The sequence below is a fragment of the Phyllostomus discolor genome, chromosome 10, assembly GCF_004126475.2.
Source record: "Phyllostomus discolor isolate MPI-MPIP mPhyDis1 chromosome 10, mPhyDis1.pri.v3, whole genome shotgun sequence".
NCBI classification, from domain to species: Eukaryota; Metazoa; Chordata; class Mammalia; order Chiroptera; family Phyllostomidae; genus Phyllostomus; species Phyllostomus discolor.
This window is the reverse complement of record NC_040912.2, coordinates 90,042,479-90,065,513: the sequence shown is the minus strand read 5'-3', so window position 1 is coordinate 90,065,513 and position 23,035 is coordinate 90,042,479. Positions and strand designations below refer to the sequence as shown.

Below are 23,035 nucleotides of genomic sequence, written 5' to 3'. Positions count from 1 at the left end.
CCATCGGTGGTGTCCCTGGGCGTGGGGGGGATCCGCGATGAGAGCGGGTGGTGCGCACCCACGGTGTTTCATTGACCCTGGGCTGAAACAAGGATGGGGTTTTCTGTGAACAGGTTCCACAAACAGGATCAAGATTGACTTTACTAAATAAAACACTTATTTTCTTCATGTGAAGAATTTAAGTCAGATTCCATTTTTTTTTTGCAATATTTTGCTTACTAATACATATTTACAGTTAGGTAACAGTATTTGAGAGATAGTTGTCCTGAATTAGCAATTAATTTTACCTAGAGCATTTTCTTACAACTGTCATTTCATACTGAGTGATGCTGGCTGCATGATTTACTTGCTATTGAAGGCAAACAAACCCCAAGTATTTGCAGAATCGTAGTAACTTAGTGTTTACTGAGCTGAAGCTGCAATTGTTTACTGCATTGTGCTCATTTTTTCCTTAGATTTTGTGGTGGATGCAACCCGCAAGGGTAACAAAATCCGTTTTGCAAATCATTCAGTCAATCCAAATTGCTATGCAAAAGGTAGGTGCTTCTGGACTCAAGATTCCTGTAGCGACCCAGTAAAATCTGTCCCGGCGCGCTGGTCCCTGAGTCCCTTCCCGCGCTGACCCCAGCCTGTCTCCTTGCAGTGATGATGGTGAACGGTGACCACAGGATAGGGATCTTTGCGAAGAGAGCCATCCAGACTGGGGAAGAGCTGTTTTTTGATTACAGGTTGGTAACGGCAGCTCTGGCATAACCCGAGGGCTCTCCCTCCTTCCTGGACTGGGAACTGGGGTCAGAGGCTGGCTTTTTGCGCTTCACTGGGCCTGGTGGTGTTGGAGGGACTGATTTTGGGTCATTCTTGGCCTCGGCAGGAGTTGGAGAATATAGTTTCTGTTATACAAGCACTGATTCTTTTAAAAACAACAAAAAGCATGCAGGAAGCCCCGGTTTTCACCCTGCTGCAGGCCGTGGGGCCGGACGTGCTCCCGGGAGGGCGTGCTGGGCGCGTCTGGGATGTTTCAGTGCAGGCAGACTTGGGGTCTCCCGGCAGCTCCAGAAGCCGAGGACGCGGGGCCCCTGGGGCGTCATAGCGTTAGGCACCAGGCCGAGGGTCAGACTGACAAGCTGCCTACCACTTACTTGAAGGCAGTTAGATGACAGTCTGGGTAAACCCATGATGGCTGAGCCCGTGTCCTGCTCATGCGGCCCATCCAGAAGCTCCGTGTCGGCGTTCTGAGTTGTTCCTGAACTGGGGCCCATGTGTTTGTTGGCACTTTGAAAGCATGATGTAAAGCAGGTGTGACAGTGCCGGGGACACACTGGGTGTGTGTGCCTGTCTCTGGTGAGTGGGTGGCTGGGCTCGCACTCACCTGGACGGGCTGCGGCCATGCCTGTCTCCTGCCCTCCAGATACAGCCAGGCCGACGCGCTGAAGTACGTGGGCATCGAGCGTGAGATGGAGATCCCTTGACGTCTGCTACCTCCCCTCCTCCTCCGGGACGTCCCGGCTGCCTTTAGCTTCAGGACCCTCGAGTACTGCGGGCGATGCAGAGAGGAAAATGCAGTGTGAAATCCTGAGTTTGCAAAGTACTGTAAGAATAATTTATAGTAATGAGTTTAAAAATCAACTTTTTATTGCCTTCTCACCAGCTGCAAAGTGTTTTGTACCAGTGAATTTTTGCAATGATGCAGTGTGGTACATTTTTGAACTTTGAATAAAGAATACTTGAAGTTCTGCTTGGGGTTGGCTGGCACCCATCGCGAGCCTCAGCTGCTGTTAGAAAAGGCCTGTGTCCGAACTCGCACAGTGAACACCTTTGGTTTTGCTTATTAGTATTAATTTGCTCAATCACAACATCATATGTTGAACATGGGTGTTGGCAAAAGTAGGTTTATAGTCGTGAGTCACAAAACAGTTGTTTATTCTTGTATTATTTGTACCTCAACTTTTAAACCTACTTTTGCCCACCGCTGTGTACACGTGTGTAATACACACGTGTGCTACTACTGTGTGTTTTGCCTGCTTACACTTACTGTAGACCACTGGTAACTGAGGCAGTGACACTGTCTGCACCCTGAGACCGGGGTCGGGGTGGGAGGTCAGCCAAGTGGCCTGGACGGTCAGTTCCCCAGGCGCCTCCCGCCAGACGGTGGCCCTGGCCTTGGGGTGCTCCGAGCACCTGCCTCGCTCCCAGCTCTTCGGTCTGGACACTGCGGGGGTGGGGGTGTCCCTTACCCACCTACAGAAGGTGGTGCCCACAGGCAAACCAGTTCTCTAGCTGGTTTTTTAAACCCTGAAGAAGGTTTAAAAAAACAATAAAAAAAAAAAACCCTCCTTCGGCCACCGAGACCCACTGACCTGGGCACCCCTGGAGACGGCCGCAGTCTGCGTGTGCCTGCCTTCTGCTCGGTGCCGCGATGGCGTTGAAGGCTTCGGTGCCCACCGTGCAGGCGCTGGCAAGGCTGTGGCCAGTGTCGCGCCGGCGCACCAGCCCTGCAGCACTGCGAGTCCCACACGAAGCTGCCCCCCCCCCCCCCCCCCCCCCCCCGCTCACTGTGCACGGCCACGCGGAGAGGTGCTGATGGAGAGCCGTCAGTGTTCACGCGCAACAAGCTCTCTGTGCCCTGGCTGGACGCGCGCCTCTTCCTGGCACACTCGCTACAGTACACACTCACACTCACTCTCTCCTGCGGGATCCTGGGCGTCTTCATGACAGCTGGTCACTGTAGACTTTCCTTTTAGACTGGCCTTTATATTATATGGGGGGACCAGGGTGGGGAGGAGGGGCTCAGAGCAAGACGTAAGGTATTCACATACCCAATTAACGAAGGCAAAATGTGGACCCAAAAAAGCTGTTTAACAAGTTTGCTTTCCCCTCCCTCCCACACCCATCCCCCGCCACGATTACCGCACACCAGGGGTCTTCAATGCTTTTCATCTCACGGCACACAGAAACTCATTACTAGAACTCCGTGGCTCGCCAGAAAATACACTTTCTGCCGCTACGATCTAAAAAAGTGACTCTGAGTCATTCACACCTGCCAGCCATTACTGTGTTGGCTGCCATTTTCCAGTTCAACAGCCTAAGGGAAGGGAGGGCAGTGCCCCGAGGAACAGTCGGGTGTTGTCAGGTGTTTCAGAGCTCCCGTGGCGCGCTGGCAGGACCCGCTGCCTCGTACAGTCCGTCTCCCTGCCAGGGAGCGTGGCACTGGGAGGGCGTGGCACCGTGCCGGGGACCGTGGCAGAGCTCAGACGTGTTGTTGTCTGACCAACTGCAGGGGCCTGGCCACTCCCTCAGGTCCCCCCCCCCACAGAGCCGCTCGCAGACCAGCCTCTGCAGTGTGACATGACACTGTTCTGCTTGGCCCCTCTTTCAACCGGTATTTTGTCATTTATATTTTCAAATATCAATCATCATCTGCCCAGAAAATGCTGCCTGTTTCTCAATAGTGCCCTGGTGCACTCGGCCTCCAGCCTCCCGTGCACCCGCTCAGGGACCCGGAGCCCTGGTGTCCTGAACCTGTGCCCGGGTGTCCGCCCGCTGCCCCTGCCCCGTGAGTCGGGTCGCAGCATGCAGACGTGTGGGCGAGCAAGGACCTTGGGCCCCCGCTGCAGACGCCCGCGAGGCTGCAGTCGTTGGGACGGGTCGGCTCGTGCAGACGCTCCCCACCTCCACGAAGTGCGTTCCGTGTCAGTCCACTCACCCCTGTGGTTAGTCACCGCCTGGTGGGCCACCGGGCGGCCAGGGAGGGATGCAGGGGTGTCGCCTCCAGCCGGCACTCAGCTGACCTGCGGTGGCCGCCGCGAGACAAGGAGAAGGCGTCTTCGGAAGCAGGTTCAGCTCCCGTGCACGTCCTCACCTGCTCGTGGTGGAGTCCCGAGTTTTCTCTGGAAACCAGAGACCAGTGCTCAGCAGCGAGGCCGGGCATCGTCGAGTGGCTGACCCGTCGGTGAAAGTGCTGCAAATCCCGGTGCTGCTGCGTGTCCCTGTGTCAGCTATTCCCCTGCTGGTGCCTGGGCCAGCGTCTGTCTCCCTGTCCCGTGCCCCCACAGAGGCGAGGGCCGGGCCTGCGGTCCCACCCGTGCCCAGGAGGCCTCTGACCCCGGCTGCCGGCCAACATTCACTTGGGGAAGGTCCTCCTTGCCTGGTCCGCCCCCTGGGTGACAGGAAGTGGGCCCACGGGGCGGGGGTCATGGGAGCCGCCAGGCCCTCCCAGGAGACACCGTGGCAGTCTTCCTCCCCACCTCTTGGCAGGCCGGCAGGCCCCCACCCTCTGGCTCGCGTGTGGAGGCTCCTGACCATCCTCGTTAGGCGAGGAACTACTAGTTTGGGGAGTGAAGTGAAAAAGCGGTGAGTTGCCCCCCGTGATGCAGCCCAGTGGCCTGAGGGGAGGGCCAGGCGCAGGGACGGCACCGGAGGGCGTGGGGGACTGCTGGGTCGCCCGCCCCTGGTCCTCGGCCGCCTGTTCCCAACCCTCACTCGGCCAGGGGGCTGACCCCAGGGCACTCCCATCCTGGAGGGACTCAAGGGCGGCCTCACCGAATGACCTCCCACCCCCCATGGGGCCCGACCCAAGTTCTGGCCCTGGCTCCCGGGGGCACCGGCCTCTGGAGCCGCAGGGAGGGAAGGGGAGCTGCAGCCTCGCTCGCTCCCCAGTCCAGGGCCCAGGACCTCGGGACGTGGGGGGCGGGGAGGTGCCCGGTGGTCCCCCTCCTTTCTTCTGGGAATCGTGTGAGAAAGATACCTATAAATAGGTGTGGAAGCCACGACCCAAGTGCTTAACTACTCTTTCTATACCGTGTAACTGTGTTGAAACCTTCAAAAAAAAAAAACCCATTATGTGCCAGACCGCTCCGAGAAACCCGTGAGAACTCACCTCTGTGTGCTCCTCTGGCTGTGCCACCTCCTACGTTTGGAGCTTCGAGGCTGAGGAGAGTGGCCCTGCTCCCGGCTCCCCGCCGTGTCCTCTGTCTTCCGGCCAGAAGGCGGGTGACGCGACGAGTGACGTGACGAGTGACGTGACGCGCCGGCCGCGGGGCTCACTGCAGACAGAGAACAGAGGAACAGCTGGGAACGGGCAGGCTGCAGCCCAGGCCCCACGCTGGGAACAGCTCCCCGACACGCCAACTCACCGGCAGGTGCCTGGGCGCGAACGGTGGCCCCGAGGCAGGGGCTCCTCAGGCAGGGGCGGGGGCACCCATGCCGCTGGCTGGGACCCCGGGAGTTCCCCAGCCGTCACCTGAGTCCGTCTTGAATTGTGGCTTCTTGTGTTTTAACCCGTTAGAACTGGAGTGGAGGGGCCACAGGGCCCACGGCACCTCCAGGTGCAACACCTGCTCCGTGACCTCCGGGCCTCGGCAGCAGAGGGGCAGGCCGCAGCGGCCGCCCACGCCCCTCCACTCCCTGGGGCCAGGTGCCTCCTCCTCCTCAGTTTCCCCACCTGCCCGGAGGGGACCTGACTCCCAGGTCAGGTGCTCAGAGGGTTAACCGCTCCTACGGAATCAACGTGTCACTGAGTCCCACGTGCCACGTTCAAGTCACCACAGGAAGCCACAGAGATGAGCACCCTTGTCTGGGGAAAAAAGTTACGAGGGGCTTAGAACTTTGAGATCTGAAAGAGAATTCAACCTGAAGAATGCAGCCTGTGGGGCACAGGAAGACACCGGGACTGTGAACTGCACAACCGTCGTGTCTCGTGTCTACACACAGAAACCAGCAAAACGGAAAACAGAACCGAATGCAACTTGTACAGAAATCCTTTAATTTTCTTTATTTCCACACATTAAAAAATGAAACACACTATACAAATGGTTTTCCGAGCAGATCACACGCGGGTCCGTCCAGACTCCTCTCCGAGCGCTGCCGACGCCGAGGCGCCGCGGGCCGGCAGCGGCGAGCGCGGCCAGCGGGTTGGTTGAAATGCAGTAGCATGCAGCCCTCAGCACGGGGCGCGTCCCTCTGTTCTTAAATTAGGTTAAATGGCATCGGTGTCCTTATGTACAGACTGGAAATGTATCGATCCTGAGCAGTTCTGGTGTGCGGCTGGCCGGCCGCGGGGCGCCGCGGTCTCGGGCGGGAGAGGAGGCCCGCGGGCGGCGGCTGCGGGGACGCGGGCGTCCGCGGCGGCACAGTCAGCCCCTGCGCCCGGGGCTAAGCCAGGTAGCTGTAGGTGTCCTTCTCCCCGTCCACGCGCTCCAGGTACTCCTTCTCGATCAGAATGTCGATGCATTTCTGGGCGTCGTTTCAAAGGGAAGAGGCAGTGAAGACACACACATTTACCATCACGGCGGGGACCGGCCCCTCGCCACGGCCCCCCCAGCCGCTGCACCTCTGCGCTGGCCGTCGTCTGCCCAGTGGCCCAGCAAGGAGAGCCACTTGGCTTCTCTGTCAAACCCCCCCGGCCAGAGAGGAGCTGCGTGGCGGTCACCGGGAGTCCCCACATGGCAGCTGACGTGAACACGGGGCAGCGGGAACTCCGGTTCCGGAGAGTTCCCCGCTGGTGTGCTCCCCCGGGGCTCCGGGGTCCTGGCGTGTGCAGGGGGAGGACACCAGCTGGCTGAGCACTTACGGGCCCGCACTCCCCTCCGGACGTCCGCGGAGGTTTTACAGTCAAGTCCGTTTTCTCGTGCAGAAGCCACTGCCCCCGAGTGGGCAGGCCCCTCCTCAGGAGACACCTGCTCCCAGCCCCACCTTTTCCCAAGCAGTCCCCCCAGCGCCTGTCACGGAGCCCTGTACCTTGATGACGGGGACCCGAGGCTTGAACCGCGAGGACAGCTGCGTGAGCACCTCTCCGAGCAGCTGCTGGTGCTTCAGCACCTTCCGCATCTTCATGATCCTCACGATGGCCGCCTGCGGGGCGGGGCGGGGCAGAGCGAGCGGCTTACCCCTGACGGCCGCCGGGCAGCCAGGCCCCCGCGGCTCTGCCCTGTGCGGGGGTGGCGGCCGGCCCCCAGGCAGCGCAGTGCAGGTGAGCGGCAGGGCAGCGAGTCCCACCTGCCTGCGCTGGGTCTTCGGCGCGATTCTAACAGCAGCCCAGCCACAGAGCATTTTAAAAAAAGGAAAAAGGCCAGTCTCCCAGCCGCAGAGGCTGCCCGACCCCGCAGTCAAACAGGTTCCGCCCCTGCATCCCGGCTCACCCGGGCGGCCTGGGCCCGCCCGTCACCTGAATCAGCAACTTGCGGTCCTCCTCGATGTTTTTGTGTGTGGTTTCTTGTTCCTGCTTCTGCTCGGTTTTCATGGGCACGTTGATGTTGACCCTTAACTTCTTACTGTCGAGGAAGCCGAGGGGACAGCACTGTCCTGAGACAAGGCCGGCAGGGAGGACGGGGGGAGGGGAGCCCCGGAACCGAACCAGCCCTCTCACAGAACCCCGAGCGACTCCGCCCCGGGCCCCGGGGGGCCTGCTCGCCCGCATGCCAACCCTGCACTGGCTCCCTCAAACCGTGTCAGGAGAAAGGAGTGGTGGGACCCTTGGACACAGAAGTCCAGCCTTCTGAGTGAATTATTTAAGGAGACTTATTTGCCAAAAGAAAAAAACCTGAACCCGAAACAGTTAAATGGAGAAACACCCAGAGCCGTCCGTCACATGACACCGGAGGCCAACACTAAGCCCTGCCCGCACCCAGGACGGGGACCACCCGGTCGGCTGCTTTCCTTACTTTTTATAACCAAGGTATAGTTTTATTAAGGTATCTGGCTTCAATTCCACCTCGTCAACGTTTGCATTTTCGTCTTCCAAGACCTGTGAGGAAACAGCTGTCACTACATAATCTCAGAAAAAGGCCTTTCGTAACTTCACGTAAAAAGTGCACAAACATACCAGTAACTTTGATTTCAGTAAAATCTGCAGGACTTGTGCCAATATGTCCTGCAATTAGAGAGAAAAAGCTAAATAAGTTGAAGAGAAAATGCAGTTTTCCCTGCAGCAGAAACGATAGGCAATCCCATAACCCATTTCTTCCACAGAAACAGTGTCACCCAGCCCGACAGCTCAGAGGAAAGAGATGGTGCTTTCGGAGGCCCCTGAACCCACTGTGTCCCCCAGCACCTTCGTCTGGAAGGGGCACCCCCGCCCCTTCAGCCGTGGTCGCCCAGCAGCGGCAGCTGAGGACTCCGGTGCACGCAGGGGTCGGGACCCCTCAGATGCCCGACAGCCCCGCCGGCACATGGGCCCCCAGGGGAGACGAGAGGGTGTTCCTGCGGGGCCGGAACACTCTGTCCACGGTGACCCGCTGTCCACCTCCCCTCTGGTGACCGCTCGGCATGCCGCGCAGCCCCGGGCCGTCCCTGCGCCCTCCCTCGGGCCCCACGGCCTCCTGCTCCCAGGGGAGGGGAGCGCCCCGCCTGCCCTGCCCGCGCGGATCCGGGCTCCTCCGCACCCCGTGCCTTGCCCACGGCCGGACAGCAAGGGCCTGCCCTGGGCTTCAGGGCACTGTCCGGCTGGGGGTGCAGGGTGGAAGCTATCGGAGTGACCTGCCCTGGAGCCCACGCAGCGTCAGGACACGGCCGGCTGAGTCCAGAGCAGGCGTGACAGGGTCCACGTCCTGAGCCCGATGGGACCGAGCAGGGGGATCTGCCGTGGTGGTGGTGGTGGTGGGGGGGGGGAGGGCAGCCCGCCCCCACCAGGGGCCAGGCCCCCCACTGCACACTGGCCGAGACCCTGGCAGAGAGCTCTGCCCGGAGGGGAGCGAGGAGGAAACCGGTGCACGCGTCAGCCCAGAGAGCAGGGCCCCCGGAGTCCGGGGGGCCGTGCCTCAGCACCCCTCGGATGGGGGAAGGGAAGGAGGAGAGACTCGTCTGTACAAAGGAACAAACTCACTCTGTCCCTGGAGTTTCAAGACATCTCCTGGGCCGTGCTGGAGGCCTAGTCCACGCCGTGTGGGACCAGCGTTACCCACAGAACACGAGACCGGGCTGCACATCCCCCGAAAACGGCCGCCCCGCACACCTCAGGAATGCAGAGGCGGAAAACCCTCAGGAAAATTCCAGCCAACCACCAAGCCCAGCAGAGTACAGAAGGCACCACGCGCCGTGGCCACGTGGGGCGTACCCCAGGAAGGCCGCGGGCCGACACAAGGAGCCAGTCGGAGCCACACACACACAGTTACCGCGACAGAGCGGGACTCGCTCCCGCGGGCCGGCGCTCCCCGGGGTGAGACACTGAGGGGGGGCTCGGAGGCAGAGGGGCCTCTGCCTCTGGTAAAAGCTACCTGGGCTGGCCGGCCAGAGACCGGAGCCACGGACGCCCCACCAGGAAAGGAGGAGCACAGCCCGCTCTCCTCGCAGACGACGCGTGTCCGCACGTGTAAGAGAAGCTCTCGAGCACAGTCTCATGCTACCGGGCAGGTGCGGCCCGGTGCAGGGCCCATGGCCAACCGGCGACCCGGCTGGGCTGCGTCCACCCGCAGCGGATGGAATGCCCGCCGACAGGCGTTGGGAGGCGGCGAGGAGGACACTCGGCCTCGGGGGCATTGTGCGTGAGGCCGGGGGGGGGGGAGGGGCAGACGCCCCCAGGCCACGTGCTCTGCTGCCACTGCCTGACCTGCAGCGTGGGGCGCGCGGACTCTGGGATCCACGTGCAGACGGCAGGGGCCGCGGCAGCTAACACAAGCCTGAAGGGAACAGAGCTGGAGGCCTCGGTCTCAACACTCCCCACGAAACAACAGTGTCGCAGCCGGCGCGGCACCGGCTGACGATGACACCACACAGACCGGTGGGAACAGCTGGGAATCCGACAGCTCGGCACACGCACGGACAGCTGGTCCCGGCGGCGCTGTCTGCACCGGCTGTCCCCAGGCCGCGCCCCCAGTCCCAGTGAATCCTTAAACTTCCACTGACTTTCTCATCCACTTTTCTCTCTCCTAAAGGTTTTATTTATTTCATAGAGAGGACGGGAAGGAGAGAGGGAGAGAAACAGCGACGTGGGAAACAGCCTTCGGTGGCCCCTCGTATGCACCCCAACTGGGGCCCGAGCCCGCAACCCAGACTCTCGCCCTGACCGGGCCGGCCTGCAGGACGACCGCAGCCGAGCCACACGGGCCGGGGGTCGGCTGCTCTTCCCCTGCTCTGTACCGCACCCCCCAGGGGCAGGCCGCACTTGCCGGGAAAGGGCGGAGACGCCAGGGCGAGCTAAGCCTGTCGGCACGCACCAGCCGAGAAACCCCAAGACCGCAGCTGAGAAACGGGTCCGCAGGGAAAGGACCCAGGACAGTGCCTGACACCAGCCCCCCGCCTCCAGACGTGTGGACACGGCTCCCTTCGTCACACGCTGATCGTCACGCCTTGGGCAGAAGCACGCGATGTACGGCCAGGCACGCGTCCCGGAAATTCTGAGCACACCTGCCTTTTCTCGGAACCCCCCACCCTGACCCCGCCGCCCACCCCCCACCAACCCCCACAACGCGCCCAATTCCCCCCAAGCGGAGCGCTGTCTCCGAGCGGGGCTCCCCCTTCTGCGCTCCCTGACCCCAGAGCCAAGTCTCCGCTCCATTCCCAGGACACGGGCTCCCTCTGTCGGCGTGCGGGACGCGGCAGAAGGACCTCATTCTGGAGCCCTGGACCCGTAAGGGCTGGTGGCACAGTCCCGGGGGAAGGGATGGTCTCTGACCTTGGGTTAGACCCGACACCAGAAACACAAGCGACGACAGAAAACGTAAAGAGGGTTTCGTGACCACTGAAGCTGCGCGTGGCAGAGAGCAGGGAGAGACGACCCAAGAACGGGAGGGACGGGGCCCTGAGGGTCCGGCGTCCCACGAGGGCCTGCCTACAGAGCGCACACTCACAGACCCCCCCCCGCCCCCCCCAACAGCAGGGACACCCTGCCGGCGACGACGTGCACACAGGTCTGCACAGACACGTCTCCAGAGGAGACGCGCAGGCGGCCACGCGAGGACGGGCACCCTCAGCAGCCATCGGAGAGATGCCCGCGGGCACTGCATCGAGCCCCCCGCCCCACCCGGCTGGGATGGAAGAGCAGGGAACAGTGGGTGCCGGCCGGGGCCCGGGGCAGGCGGAGCCTGCTGGCGAGGGGACGACGGGCGGCCATGGGGGAGCAGCCCGGCAGGCCCCTGGAAGGCGAGCGTGAGTTACTCGGACCCAGCCACCCCCAACCCAGGCAGCACCCACGCCAGGGAGCTGAGAACACGTCCACACGAGCGCCCGGATGTGCGTGTTCACGGCGGCGTTACTCGCAACGACCCAACGGCAGAAACGACCCGCCGTCCATCGGCAAGTGAGGGGATGAGCACGACGTGGTCCCCCACACGCCGGGATGCACCTCAGCCATGAGAAAGGGACAAAGTGGAGGGCCGTGCTACCACGCAGATGAACGTGAACAGAACACGGCGGGAGACACAGAAAGCCACACGTGACAGGTCTCGACGTGCACGAAGGGTCCAGAGGAGGAGCGCCCGAGACGGGAGGAGAGCCGGGGACCGCGGGGGCGGGGGCGGGGGCGGGGCTGGATTCCCTCCTGGGCGATGACAGTGCTTCGGGCAGTGGCGGCGGTTGCACACCTTGTGAGAAACGTCTCGGTTGTAGACGTTAACACGTACACCGTTTTACGTGAAACGTGCCTCAGTAAAAGTGACTCACAGGAAGAATGCAGTAGGCACCGCTTTGCTGGGGAGCGGTGAAGCGTGGGCCAAACGAGCGAGAAACGCGTGTGGCGCTTTTACGCGCGCGTGTGCACACCCGTCATGTGGCACATTCACGCGCGTGTGTGCAGGCACGCCACACCCCAGGCGGAGACAGCCCTTTACAAAGGGCTCTATGGGAAGTGACCTCGCAGGCGCCGTGACCCTACACTCTGCAGTGGGCAGGTCGCGGTGGGCGGTCCCTCTCCGGCCCACAGCTCTGGGGAAGGCCGCCAGCCAGCCCCGCCCGCTGTTCCTGTGCGTCGAGGCGGACGCACGGCTGAACTGCCCGAGTGATGGCGTCCCTGGAAGAGGGTGTGAGCCCTCGAGGGAGCACCCGCCCGTGCTGACGACCCTGTAGCTCAGCCTCCACCTGGCTGTCTCCAGGCCTCCCTTCCCCAACCTCGGCTGTGGAGGGAAGATGCGAAACTGCGGTCCTCCCAAGCATCTGAGAGCTCGCTCCCCAACACATTTTCTGAGTCAGTCTGACCCAAAGGGTTACAAAAGACCCCCGCGGCCTCCCCGCACCCACCGTGTCTGCGAGAGTAAGGGACAGGGGTGGGGGGGACGGGTACCATTTTGATCTGCGTGCTGTCCGTCAGCTGCTGCACCGCGTAGGCGTCCTCCGTGTTGTACTGCAGCAGGATCGCCATCTGGAACGTGGAGGCCTGCACGGCCCCGAGAGAGAGAGAGAGAGAGAGAGAGAGAGAGAGAGAGAGAGAGAGAGGAGAGAGAGGGAGGAGAGGGAGGGAGGGAGAGGGAGGAGAGGAGAGGGAGAGAGAGAGAGGGAGAGAGAGAGGGAGGGAGAGAGAGAGGGAGGGAGAGAGAGGGAGGGAGAGAGAGGGAGAGGGAGGGAGAGAGAGGGAGGGAGAGGAGGGAGGGAGAGAGAGGGAGAGATGTAAACACGCCGGAGACACCGGACGACACGGCCCCAAGGACGAGGCGCACGATGCCCAGTGCAGGGCCAGACATTTCTGAAAGACGGTCCTTCCCACCTTTCCAAACACTCAAGAGATTCTGAATTTCCTCCTAAAGAAGGTGTTGACCATGCAAACACACGTGTCCACACTCATTCACACACACACACACCCATCTGGTACATTATGGAAACGCTAAGCATCCACCTTCAAGTTCGTTTTTGCACGAAGGCAAAGAGCAGTATCTGTCGTACACCACTGACAGGGAACCGCCTGCATCACATCTGATTCTCTCTGCCCTAAGTACCTGCCTGTGTCAAGTCGGACGTGGTTTAAAGCACACCCCAAGGCTAAGCTCCCTTTCTGGAAACTGCGTTCCAGGTTCTGCGGCCTGAGGCACTGCAGTGAACAGCTGCCCGCACAGCTGTGCCCCCCCCACCCCGAAATCCCTTCACCCTTCTCCCCCATGGTCCCCAGCAACCAGTAAAGGCCCACGAGCAGCAAGCCTTGGTCAAGGGCCCCCAGGCCTGGGTCAGCGCCTCGGAGGGACAATGGCGCTTGCCAAGCAGAGAAAAGGTGCACGGGAGGGAGGTGAGCAAGATACCCCTCACCTCTCTAATCAGCAGCCCAGATCAAAGCAATCTCAAAGAAATGTCCCCTAGTTTGGTGGCAGTTCCACCCATGCATATCATCTGCCAAAACTCAGTCTGCATACTTAAGTCCTGGCTGGCGTGGCTCAGTGGACTGAGGGCCAGCCTTTGAACCAAGCTGCTGCTGGTTCGACTCCCAGTCAGGGCACGTGCCTGGGTTGTGGCCCAGGTCCCCAGTAGGGGGTGCGCGAGAGGCAACCACACATTGATGTTTCTCTCCTCTTTCTCCCTTCCTTCTCCTCTCTAAAATTAAATAAAATCTTTAAATAAATGTCATTAACAAAACTTTTTTTTAAATAGTCCGTAATCGGCATTTATTAAGCACTTATTATGTGTTAAAAACTTGAACAAAACTCTTTAAAAAACTGCATACTTACAATGGGTGCCTTTTACTGAATGTAAATGATCTCAACACCAACACATAAAACTACTTGAGGAATCAAAAAAATAAACGAAAAAACTTTTGCATCTCAAATAAAAATACAAGGGCAGGGAAGAGTAGGTTTCTGTCACGCCCTCACGCCCTCCCTAGGCCACCGGGCGCGGCCAGCACACCCTCCACTGAGCACGAGCACGCGAATTCTCGTGTGTGTGGACGGGGGATCAAGGACACACGGCACCTACGTTCCAGTCGGTCAAGACCTCCGGGCCTGGGGTAGCCACCACCACACACTTCACCTCGTTTATCGAGCAGACTCATCGGAACTTGGCTGAGAGAGTGTGAGGGAGCGGAGCGCACCCCGAAGTTTCTCGGCACCTGGAACGGGCCCACGGCCGTCTTTACCAGCTCACCAGAGGGCCGTCCTCAGAGGGGGAACAGAGGACAGAGCTACTGGCCGCGAGGCCCGCCCTGCACGAGCGTCCCGCGGCGAGAACCTGGGCTCCGGGAAGAGGGGCCCTCAGCCCTCAGCACTAGGGTGACACCAACGGCCTCCACGGACGTGGGACACTCGCCGCAGGGCAGCGCAGCTGTCACGATTGTGCACAGGAAGCTCCCGCTGCGGCGGGAACGGCCGGGCAGGACCTGACCGCACACACTTATTAATTAACACGTTACTTAGTCTTCACCCCACTTCCAGCGTAGCAGCACCCCGACACCCTCACACTATGAAGAGGAGACCGACGGGGCTCAGTGCCGTCACTGAGTCACCTGCCCCTCAGCCGGGGGGACTCGGGGCTCGGCTGCCCTGGCTCCCGGGATCCACGCTGCCCCATTCACCTCTGTTCCCTTTTCTCAGAGCTCAGCTCTCGGTGCCGTCGCAGGAACCACTGGGTTCTGACTTCTGCAATTTGTCTCATCTCCCTTCGGACTTAAAAAATACTCCACAACAAAAGGGCAACCTTACCTGCAAAGTGTACCTGTTCTTGAAGCAGTTGGTGACCAGCTCCCCCTTGGACAGCTGGTACAGCCACGTGAGCTTCCGGCCGCTGTGGCGGCTGGCGTAGAAGGCGGTGAACCGCTGGTAGCTGCGCTCCAGCTGGAGGGGAGGGGGAGAGCAGCACGAGTGAGCGCGGCCCGGCGGACCCGCCCCTCCCGCCCTCGCAGCAGGTGGGCAGGGGGCGACCGTACGCACCTCGGACGGCAGGGCGAACGTGCAGGACTGCTGGAAGGGCCAGGAGCCGGAGCTCAGAACCTGGATGCTGAAGTCCACTGTGGGGGGGGGAGGCAGACCGGGAGGCGCTGGTTAGTCCTGGAGACCGGACACACCCTTTCTCAGCGCACACGCAAGACGAGGCCTGCTCCAGTGTAAAGCTGAGCCTTTAACTTCCATGAAGTTGTTTTACCAACTGAAACTAGTAAAAGGTGGGAGAGCCAGAACTCCTCCTCCAGAGAGAGGGTTTGTTGTCTCGTTTCTAACGCGGAATGAGGAGTTCACAGGCCAACTCCTTCACTCGCTCCCACCTCTCGCCACAAACTGGCATTACCGCAGTCAGGCCCGGACGGGGTCCGGGGGAGCGGGGTGCACAGCGGTCAGCACCCCCACCAGCTGGGCACACGGCCACCGCACAGCGGGCCAGCCGACAGCGGGTAGCTCCTTTCCTTTGGGAAAAGTGCCTGGTTTCCATTTAGGACGACACCATGACTCTCAGGACGCCGGCACAGCCAGTCAGCCCGGGCGCCGTAGGCCTCACGGGGGTCCCGCCCCAGCACCAACCCGAAGCCGCGTGCCCCTCGCTGGCCGACCCTGCTCCCTAGATGGCCACGCCAGTGCCAGATGCTTGAAGAGGAAATGACTCGGAGCAGACCCTGAGCTGAGCTGAGATGGAATTCTGTGTGCAGTCCTGCGCTGGCAGATGCCCTTGGAGGGGTGGCCACGCCAGCCAGTGGACGAGACTGGGCCCGGGACCTGGGTGCAGCCCCAGCTCCACCGCCCGAGCTCCCGCCAGCTGAGCCCAGCACAGGCCCGGGGCAGGCTGGCACGCCCCGTGGCTGTGTCTCTGACGTCACCCAGCACTCGGGGGCACAGAGCACCTGGGAGGGACTGCTGGTCTGCCGTCCCCGACTTCTTCATAAAGGAGTCTTCCCACCGCTCCCCCACCTGCCCCCTCTCTCGGGGCCCCGAAGGGCACGGCCCCCTCAGAACAGGCCCGCCCGCACGGGAGCCGGCAGGCGCGCGGTACTCACGGTCCAGCGGCTCTGAGTTCGTCAGGTGCTTCTTGAACTGCTCGTTCAAGTCTTTGCTCACCCCGATGTCCTGAAACATCCGCTGGAGTTTGGAGGTGTACTCGAACCCGCAGGCTTGCTGGAACGAACCAGGCGGCGGCCCCGTTAGCTCCCACGGGAGTGTGGACGCACGCACACGGGGGTCTGCGAGAGGTCACTGCACGTGGCGCGTGCCCCGCTGCTAGACCGAGACGGGAGCTGGTGCCATTCAACTACAGCTCACGGCGCGAACACGCCCAGGGAAAAATTAACACACTGCCCAGTAACGAAGGTGTAAACTGCAGACTGAAGTCCTCACACACACAGTTTGACTATCACTTGAGCACCTGCGAGCAAGGATCTGGGACACCAAGCAGAATACACAGATGCCACAATTTGTCTGGCTCTCAACCGTTGCTGTGGGGCGAGCTGGGTCCCCAGACTCCTCGCTGAAGCCCTGACCCGACGCAATGGTGCACACAGGCAGGGCGGCAGGGAGAGAGCTCAAGTTTACACTGTGGCCACTGTGGGGGAGCCTCCACGAGGGAACAGTCGTTCCCAGACGCCGCCAGCGAGTTCACTCTCTCTGCCACACGAGGACACGGGAGATGGTGGCCATCGTCGAGAGAGCCCTCAGCAGAAACCACCCTGGCTGGCACCTTCACCTTGAACTTCCCAGCCCCCGCCCAGCACTGTGAGGAACAAATCCCTGTTACTCAAGCCGCCCCGCCTATGGTACTTTGTTATGGGTCCTGAGCCAAGTGAGACACCCATGTAACTACAATTCCAGGTCAAAGTGGAATAGCTCTAAGACACATAGCAGCACTCGACAGGCCGGCAAGCCTGGAAACAGACACAGGCTAAACACCGAGGCAGCCGAGTAAATGAAGAACTTCTCGCCCTGGCTGGCGTGGCTTGGTGGACTGAGTGCCTGCCTGCCAACAGAAAGGTTGCTGCTTCAGTTCCCAGCCGGAGCACACACCTGGGCTGTCGGTCCAGGTTCCCAGTTGGGGGTGTGCAAGAGGCAACCAACTGATATTTTTCTCCCTCCTTTACCCTCTCTCTAAAAATAAATAGTAAGATTTTTAAAAAGTCCTTATCAAAAAGAAAAAAACACCTTCTCGATAGCAAAGCAAGGTGACTCCTTCTGTCCCCCTGCAGATACAGGGCGACGGCAGTGACCCAAAGCACGACACAACCGAACACGCCCCTGCCCAAAGCCACCGACCCGGCAGGGGGGCCAGGGCCGCGCAGGGCAGCTCTGCTGGGCGAGGGCGGGCGTGTCAGACAGAGCCCGGGGCGGGAGGCCTGGGGGAGGAGGGCACGGCCTCGCCCCAGGGCCCGGGCAGGCTCCCAGCAGCGGAGTGGCAGAGCTCACCTGGGCAGGGGCCTCGGGACACCCCGACACGGCTCTGCCCGACTAACCCCTGTGTTTCTGGGGCAACCAGGAGCTCGTCGCAAGGACCGAAACACGGGATTCTCCAGGAGAAGGACAGGCCCACCTTCAGCTTGGAGATCATGCTCGCTTCGGCATCGTCGCTCGCGCTGTTCTGGTGCACGAGTCGCTTGGCCAGCATCTTGGCGTAGAACTTCTGGAACACGTCCTTGTCCTCGATGTACTTGAAGACGACCATCTGGCAAAGCGCCGAGAGAGCACACTGAGCACGCCGCGGCCTGAGGGGGCCGGGCCAGCCCCCCGCACCGACTCGTGCGCAGCCCACCGCCTTTGACGGCGGTCGGGCCCGAGACCACGTCAACGACAGTGGTTTGGTCTCAGACCAGGGATAAGGGCAGTGATTCCCTCACTGCCCACGTTTCAGACCCCTTACACGTCAACAGGCTTCGAGCAACCCGTCCGGTGAACTGGCCACTGAAAGCGGATGTGATCATTAAGCACCTTACCACTTGATTGAGAGTGTCTTCTAGCTCTGCTTCTTCTGGGTTCTTGGAGCTGGAATTTAAGAAACAGGCAGTGTTTCAGAACAAACCAGCAAATGTTTCATCGCCAGGCACCGCTAGGCAAACGGTCGCAGCAGAGCGTGGGTTTGAGCACTGCCAGGCCCGGGCTCCGTTGGACTGGTGCGTGAGAGGGGTGCCCACCCCCACCACGGCCCCTCGGCCCCTCACACGGTGAGCCTGACACGGAAGAAGAGACCAGGAAACCACCTTTAGAATAACCTGTGATGAAGATCAGCAGGAGATACTTATTAAAAAGCTCAAAAACACGTTCTGAATCTAGTTTTCACTTAATATAATCCATTTAAATATAAGTAAATGATACTTTCCTAACTGCCTCTATCATATGCTTTCACTTTGAAAAAATAAAAAGGCGCAACGTTTCAACGGCCTAACAATGAGAGACAGGTAACTCACGGCCCGGCCGGGGGTGCCGTCAGCTGGGGGGCGGTCCTGTGCAGGGGGGTGCCTAGTCGTACGTACCGTGTGCAAGGGACAACTGCTGGATGTTTCTCTTTCTTTCTCCCCCCCTCCACGCCCATCAATAAAAAAGTACCCTCGGGTGAGGACTCAAAACAAAGGATAAAGTTTATTAATACTGAAACCAGCAACATTTGGCATGAAAAACTACGCAGCAGCGTGTGTTGCCGTGACGACTACAACAGCGGCGATGCCCTGAGCGGCCCTTCGCCGAGGAAGCCGAGGGCAACCCCGGCAGACACACAGCCCGGAGAGAACCGCGGAAGACTCCCTGGCTGCTGGTGCACACACGTCGACACGGAAGAGCCGGGTGAACGACGAGGTGGCTAGGCTAGCGTGTAGACAGCAGGGACAGCCACAGGGCGAGCTCACGAGGAGAGAGGATGCCCGGTGGGCCCCGCGCAGCAGCAGCAGCCCCAGCGGCCCTGGCAGAGGCTCCGCTCTTGGAGACAGCTGGGGCGACAGCGCGGGCCCCGCACGGGAAGGGGCCCCTCTCTGCTGCCGCTGCCCCGCCCACCACAGCTGCCCCGCCCACCACAGCTGCCCCGCCCACCACAGCCGCCCCGCCCAACCTGCCCAAGGGGCCTCGTCAGCCAACGGAAGGGCCACGCTGCCAGCAGGTCTGAAACACGTGTGGCACCCAGCTCGAGGGGAGACAAAGAAGGTTATTAGCTCTGAAGTATTCTCATAAGAGGCACAAGATCACACTTCCGTGTGTCACCTGTAAACTTTAATTCTTCAGTGAAAGCAGAGACTTTAAACAGGCGTATTAAGAACAACGTGAAGTCACCTACCTCTTCTTCAACAAGGAGTCGCAGTACCGGGCCAGCAACTCGGGGGACTTGCTGGACGACTGAGCCATTTTGGTGACCGCGTTGTTGTTGATGAAGCGCCCGCAAGCCTGTGTCACACACGACCTGGTCAGGGGGCGCACCGCCGCCGCCGCCCCCACCACCCCGTCCCCAGGGAAAGCCCCCCCGCCGACAGGCCCACCTTGTCCAGGGCGGCCACGAAGCCCGCGTCGTTGTTGAAGGCCGACATGACCAGGGCGTTGTACTTCTTGTGGACGTCCAGCACCGTCTGGACGTACATTTTGGGGTCCTTCAGCGGGGGAGACACAAACAGAGGCGGTTACTGGGGATCAGACTGCGCACTGACGTGCGGCCACGGAGGTGCTGTTTCGGGTGTCACCCACCGAGCAAGACCGAGAAGGAGTGTGGTCCGTCATCGAAACACACGCGGCATTTTGTTCTTAGATACAATACTGCATACTCCCCACACCCGAAATTAAATACCAGTTTCAGGTCTGTAAGGAAAACGGTGATAGTTTCTAAAGGGGTGGCTCTGCTTAGCCAACTTTTGTTGCTAGGGATTCCCACTCTGGATTCCGGCCGGACGGGTGCCCAGCAGTCGGCAGGCGGGCAGCGCCGAGGAAGGAAGGCCGCGGACACAGGGGAGGCTTCTGGCGCGAGGCTCGAGGGGACGGCACGCAGGGGGCAGAGGAGACAGACCCGGCGACGACGGCGACAGAGAGGCCGACCCTGAACAGCGCCACGCCCGCTGCGGGCCGGTCACGATCACCCCGTGAGGCTGGTCTATCCGCACCCCCACTTACGGAGGAAGAAACGGAGTCACGGGGAAGCATCTGGCCGAGTCAGAGGTGGCAGCCAGGGAGCCCGGCCCCCGGGTGCAGCGTCTCCTCCGGGGCTCTGGCAGGGGAGCCCGCGGGACCGGTCAGAGGGCCCGGCTTCGCCCTGTGCCCCGCGCCCCGGCAGAGCCGAGGCCGGGCCAGCGCAGGGGGAAGTCACGTCGCCACGTGAAACGCGAGCACTGAGGCACAGGGAGCTTGAGTGACGTGGTTTGCAAATGTTCCCGTTTCTTGGCAGATACTAATCCTCGGCATTCAGGAACAAGAAACTGGAATTCCCCAAATCTTAAATATTCTGCGTTTTTGTAACACTTTATTTACTTGTTTTTTGGTAATACTGAGTAACCATTAGAAGTAAATCATTTTTCCGTGATAGTTACAATAAATTTCAGAGCTCTTCTGCCGTAACAAAAATGGAAGGTTTACTGGTACTACGAACAAATACACTGTGACAAGGCAATTCCAGTGGGTACAGTGGCCTCTACCTGGTGCAAACATTCAATGAGAGAACACATTAAAAGGGAACTTAACACAAAATCATTGCAAAGTGAAGACCACCGCAGGCACTGAGAGCCAGCACCAGAGGTGCCTGCCACGTGAGCACTGTCTGCCCCAGGCACAGAGCACACCCCAGGGCGCCTCCCCGTGGGCACGCACAGCACCACACACACGATCCTTTCGTCGACAGTGAAAACGGCGTCTCCTGACTTCGCTTGCATTTTCGTTGTGACTGATAATGCTTTTGCCAATTCAGACTTTAGACAGCTCTCTGATTTCACGTCAAATTACATCACAACATTCACATATTCTTCTTTTTGCATTTTTCTGTACAAGTACTGACACTGAACTTTAACCTCCAGCAAAAACCCAAGTACCAGAAAATACCAGCACTCACTGTCGGGCATATTCGAATAGGATAACACCCAACGTCAACACACTGCAAAAAACTGCAGGTCAAAATTGCCAATTTAAGAACTTGTTTTGCTTCCAAAACTTACTATTTTGTGAACAGCACTCCCACCATCTCCCAGATTCACAGAAAGTACCTTACAGACATCGATGCATTCATACTCATCCTATTTGCACGAATGACTCACCCCAGCAGCAGGCCCCGCCCCCACACACTGTCGCCTGCGAGGAGGAGGGGGCGGAGATGACCCGAGCACCCCACCGTGCACCCAGCACCCCGCCCTTGCTCTGGCCACCGTCAGCGGACTCCTCCTCAGAACCAGAACTTCTGTGTTGACTGGGGCCCTGGCAGGAGAATTGTAACACTTTCTCCTACTTTCTTGATCAGTTTTTCTCAGATTTAGGATTTGTAAAAATAAAAGTATCTCAAAAAATGCCAGGAAAGAATTCCCCATGGAAAGACAAATCTTCCCCAAGCACAGAGAAGTCTTCAGACTCCAATTTCAGACCCTCGCTCTGACAGGAGGAGAGGCAGCCAGGACCCCGGCTGGGGAGAAGTCAGGTGGGAATGGCGCCCACAAAGGGAACCTGACTTCGGCCTCTGAGACTGAGAGCAAAGGTGCCTGGGAGCCCGACAAGGGCAGACGGAGACGGGCACACAGTGGGGCAGCACAGGAGAGAGAAGATTCCAACGGTGTGGTGCGAGCCCAGCAACCACGAGGCCGCGGCTCGGAGCGCACCGGGCACGGCTGTCCCGGGGAAGGGGTGAGGAGCGCAGGGGAGAGCTCAGCTGCATCCAGCTGCACTTGCCAGAAAGCGACGGCTGGTGCGTCTCCGGTGTGTGAGAAACGAAGGGAGCAGGGACTGGTTTGCTCACGATGGCCCTTCCTTTCTCTGACACGCGAGCACTCTGCCTACGACACGAGACACTGCGCAGGCCTGCCCCTGGGAGCCCGCTCAGCCCCTGCGGGTCTCAGCTGTCCTTCCCAGCCAGCACCCGCCCGCACGCCACCTCCCGACCGGCTCGCACGCCTGCCCTCGTGAGCGGGTCTCCCTGCCCCGACCCTCTTCTGGATCGCGCTCGCTCTCTCTCTCTCTCTCCCCATTTCTCTTTTCTCCGGTTTCCATTTCTTTCCCCCTTTTTGAATTTTTATATGAGTTTATTTGAGCCAAACTGATGACGTAAGCCGGGGAGAGAGATCTCCAATGCTCTGTACCCACTTCTCTTCTTTCAACATTTTTTTTGTGGAAAAAAACCCAAATACTATATTTGAAATCACAAAGAACAGTGAAATCCATCCCATACTCCCCACCCAGCTTCAAAAGCAGCTGGACACGAAACCTGCCCATTGCACAGTCTGTCTTCTCCGACCCCCTCCCTCCCCGCCCCCGCCCCGCGTCCCCCTCCATCTGGACCGCGGCAGCGACCTAACCGGTACATGCACAGCCCCCTTCACCCTGGCAACCTGTCTGCCACGCAGCAGTGACTTTTAAATGGAACGGGGGGGGGGGGGGGGGGGGGGGCGGTGGGGCGGGGCCGGCGGCCCTGGCTGGGCAGTCCAGCTGGCTGCGGCGTCCTCCCGATACGCCAAGTCGCGTCCAGACTCAGGAGGGAATCACCCCATGTTGCCGGATCACCAGCGCTGCCACAGGCCGCGGAGAAGGCAGGGCAGACGGAAGGCGAGGCCACGGGACTCGGTGGGAGGACGCGGGCGAGGCGTTTCAGCGCAGAGTTCCTGACGCTGGGTGCACGGCAGGAAGGCCACGCGTGCGTGCTGAATGGACGAAAACGGTGACTCCAATTTTGTCTGTGCTCTCTGCTGGCTCTTCGAGGTGCAACACCAGCCAGCCCCAGGCAGCCGGCTGCTCTGGGAGACTTTACACAGAGAGAGTGCCAGCTGCCCTGCGGAGGGCCAGCCACCCCAGGGGCTGCACGTTCCAGAGGCCCCCAAGAGCCTGGAGAGGACGGGGCGCACTGCCCTCCTGCAGCGCGGTGCCCGTTACTGTCCCGTGTGGCTGGTGGCCGAACACAGTCGTGGGCTCCGGCCCGTCCACGAAAGCACGCAGCTCCCGCACTCTGACTTCCAAAGGCGTCTCCACGAAGGGCAGAGGTGCCAATTTACCCCGCTGCCCGCTCTCCCCGCTCAGGCCGGAGGTCACGCACGGGGTGACTTTCCTACGAGACGAACCTGCCTGAC

General features: G+C 60.3%; 2 protein-coding genes across 3 annotated transcripts in view; one reads left to right on the top strand and one right to left on the bottom strand.

The window, feature by feature from the left end:
* Nucleotides 1–1,734, top strand: part of EZH2 (enhancer of zeste 2 polycomb repressive complex 2 subunit) — a 75,934-nt gene extending 74,200 nt beyond the window's left edge. The window contains 3 exon segments of the mRNA XM_036011006.1: nucleotides 456–536; nucleotides 644–728; nucleotides 1,409–1,734. Coding sequence (XP_035866899.1) covers nucleotides 456–536; nucleotides 644–728; nucleotides 1,409–1,469 — 227 coding nt within the window. The 3' untranslated portion in view covers nucleotides 1,470–1,734.
* Nucleotides 1,735–5,738: 4,004 nt separating this feature from the next.
* Nucleotides 5,739–23,035, bottom strand: part of CUL1 (cullin 1) — a 77,418-nt gene continuing 60,121 nt past the window's right edge. For both annotated transcript variants that reach the window (XM_036011005.1, XM_028526028.2), the window contains exons 10-22: nucleotides 19,274–19,381; nucleotides 19,075–19,181; nucleotides 17,747–17,795; nucleotides 17,347–17,478; nucleotides 15,827–15,944; nucleotides 14,775–14,851; nucleotides 14,547–14,678; nucleotides 12,209–12,301; nucleotides 7,820–7,867; nucleotides 7,659–7,741; nucleotides 7,163–7,268; nucleotides 6,736–6,849; nucleotides 5,739–6,231 (exon numbers count right to left, since the gene is read on the bottom strand). In XM_036011005.1, the coding sequence (XP_035866898.1) occupies nucleotides 6,151–6,231; nucleotides 6,736–6,849; nucleotides 7,163–7,268; nucleotides 7,659–7,741; nucleotides 7,820–7,867; nucleotides 12,209–12,301; nucleotides 14,547–14,678; nucleotides 14,775–14,851; nucleotides 15,827–15,944; nucleotides 17,347–17,478; nucleotides 17,747–17,795; nucleotides 19,075–19,181; nucleotides 19,274–19,381 (1,248 nt within the window). In that variant the 3' untranslated portion in view covers nucleotides 5,739–6,150. The remainder of the gene's footprint in view (nucleotides 6,232–6,735; nucleotides 6,850–7,162; nucleotides 7,269–7,658; nucleotides 7,742–7,819; nucleotides 7,868–12,208; nucleotides 12,302–14,546; nucleotides 14,679–14,774; nucleotides 14,852–15,826; nucleotides 15,945–17,346; nucleotides 17,479–17,746; nucleotides 17,796–19,074; nucleotides 19,182–19,273; nucleotides 19,382–23,035) is intronic.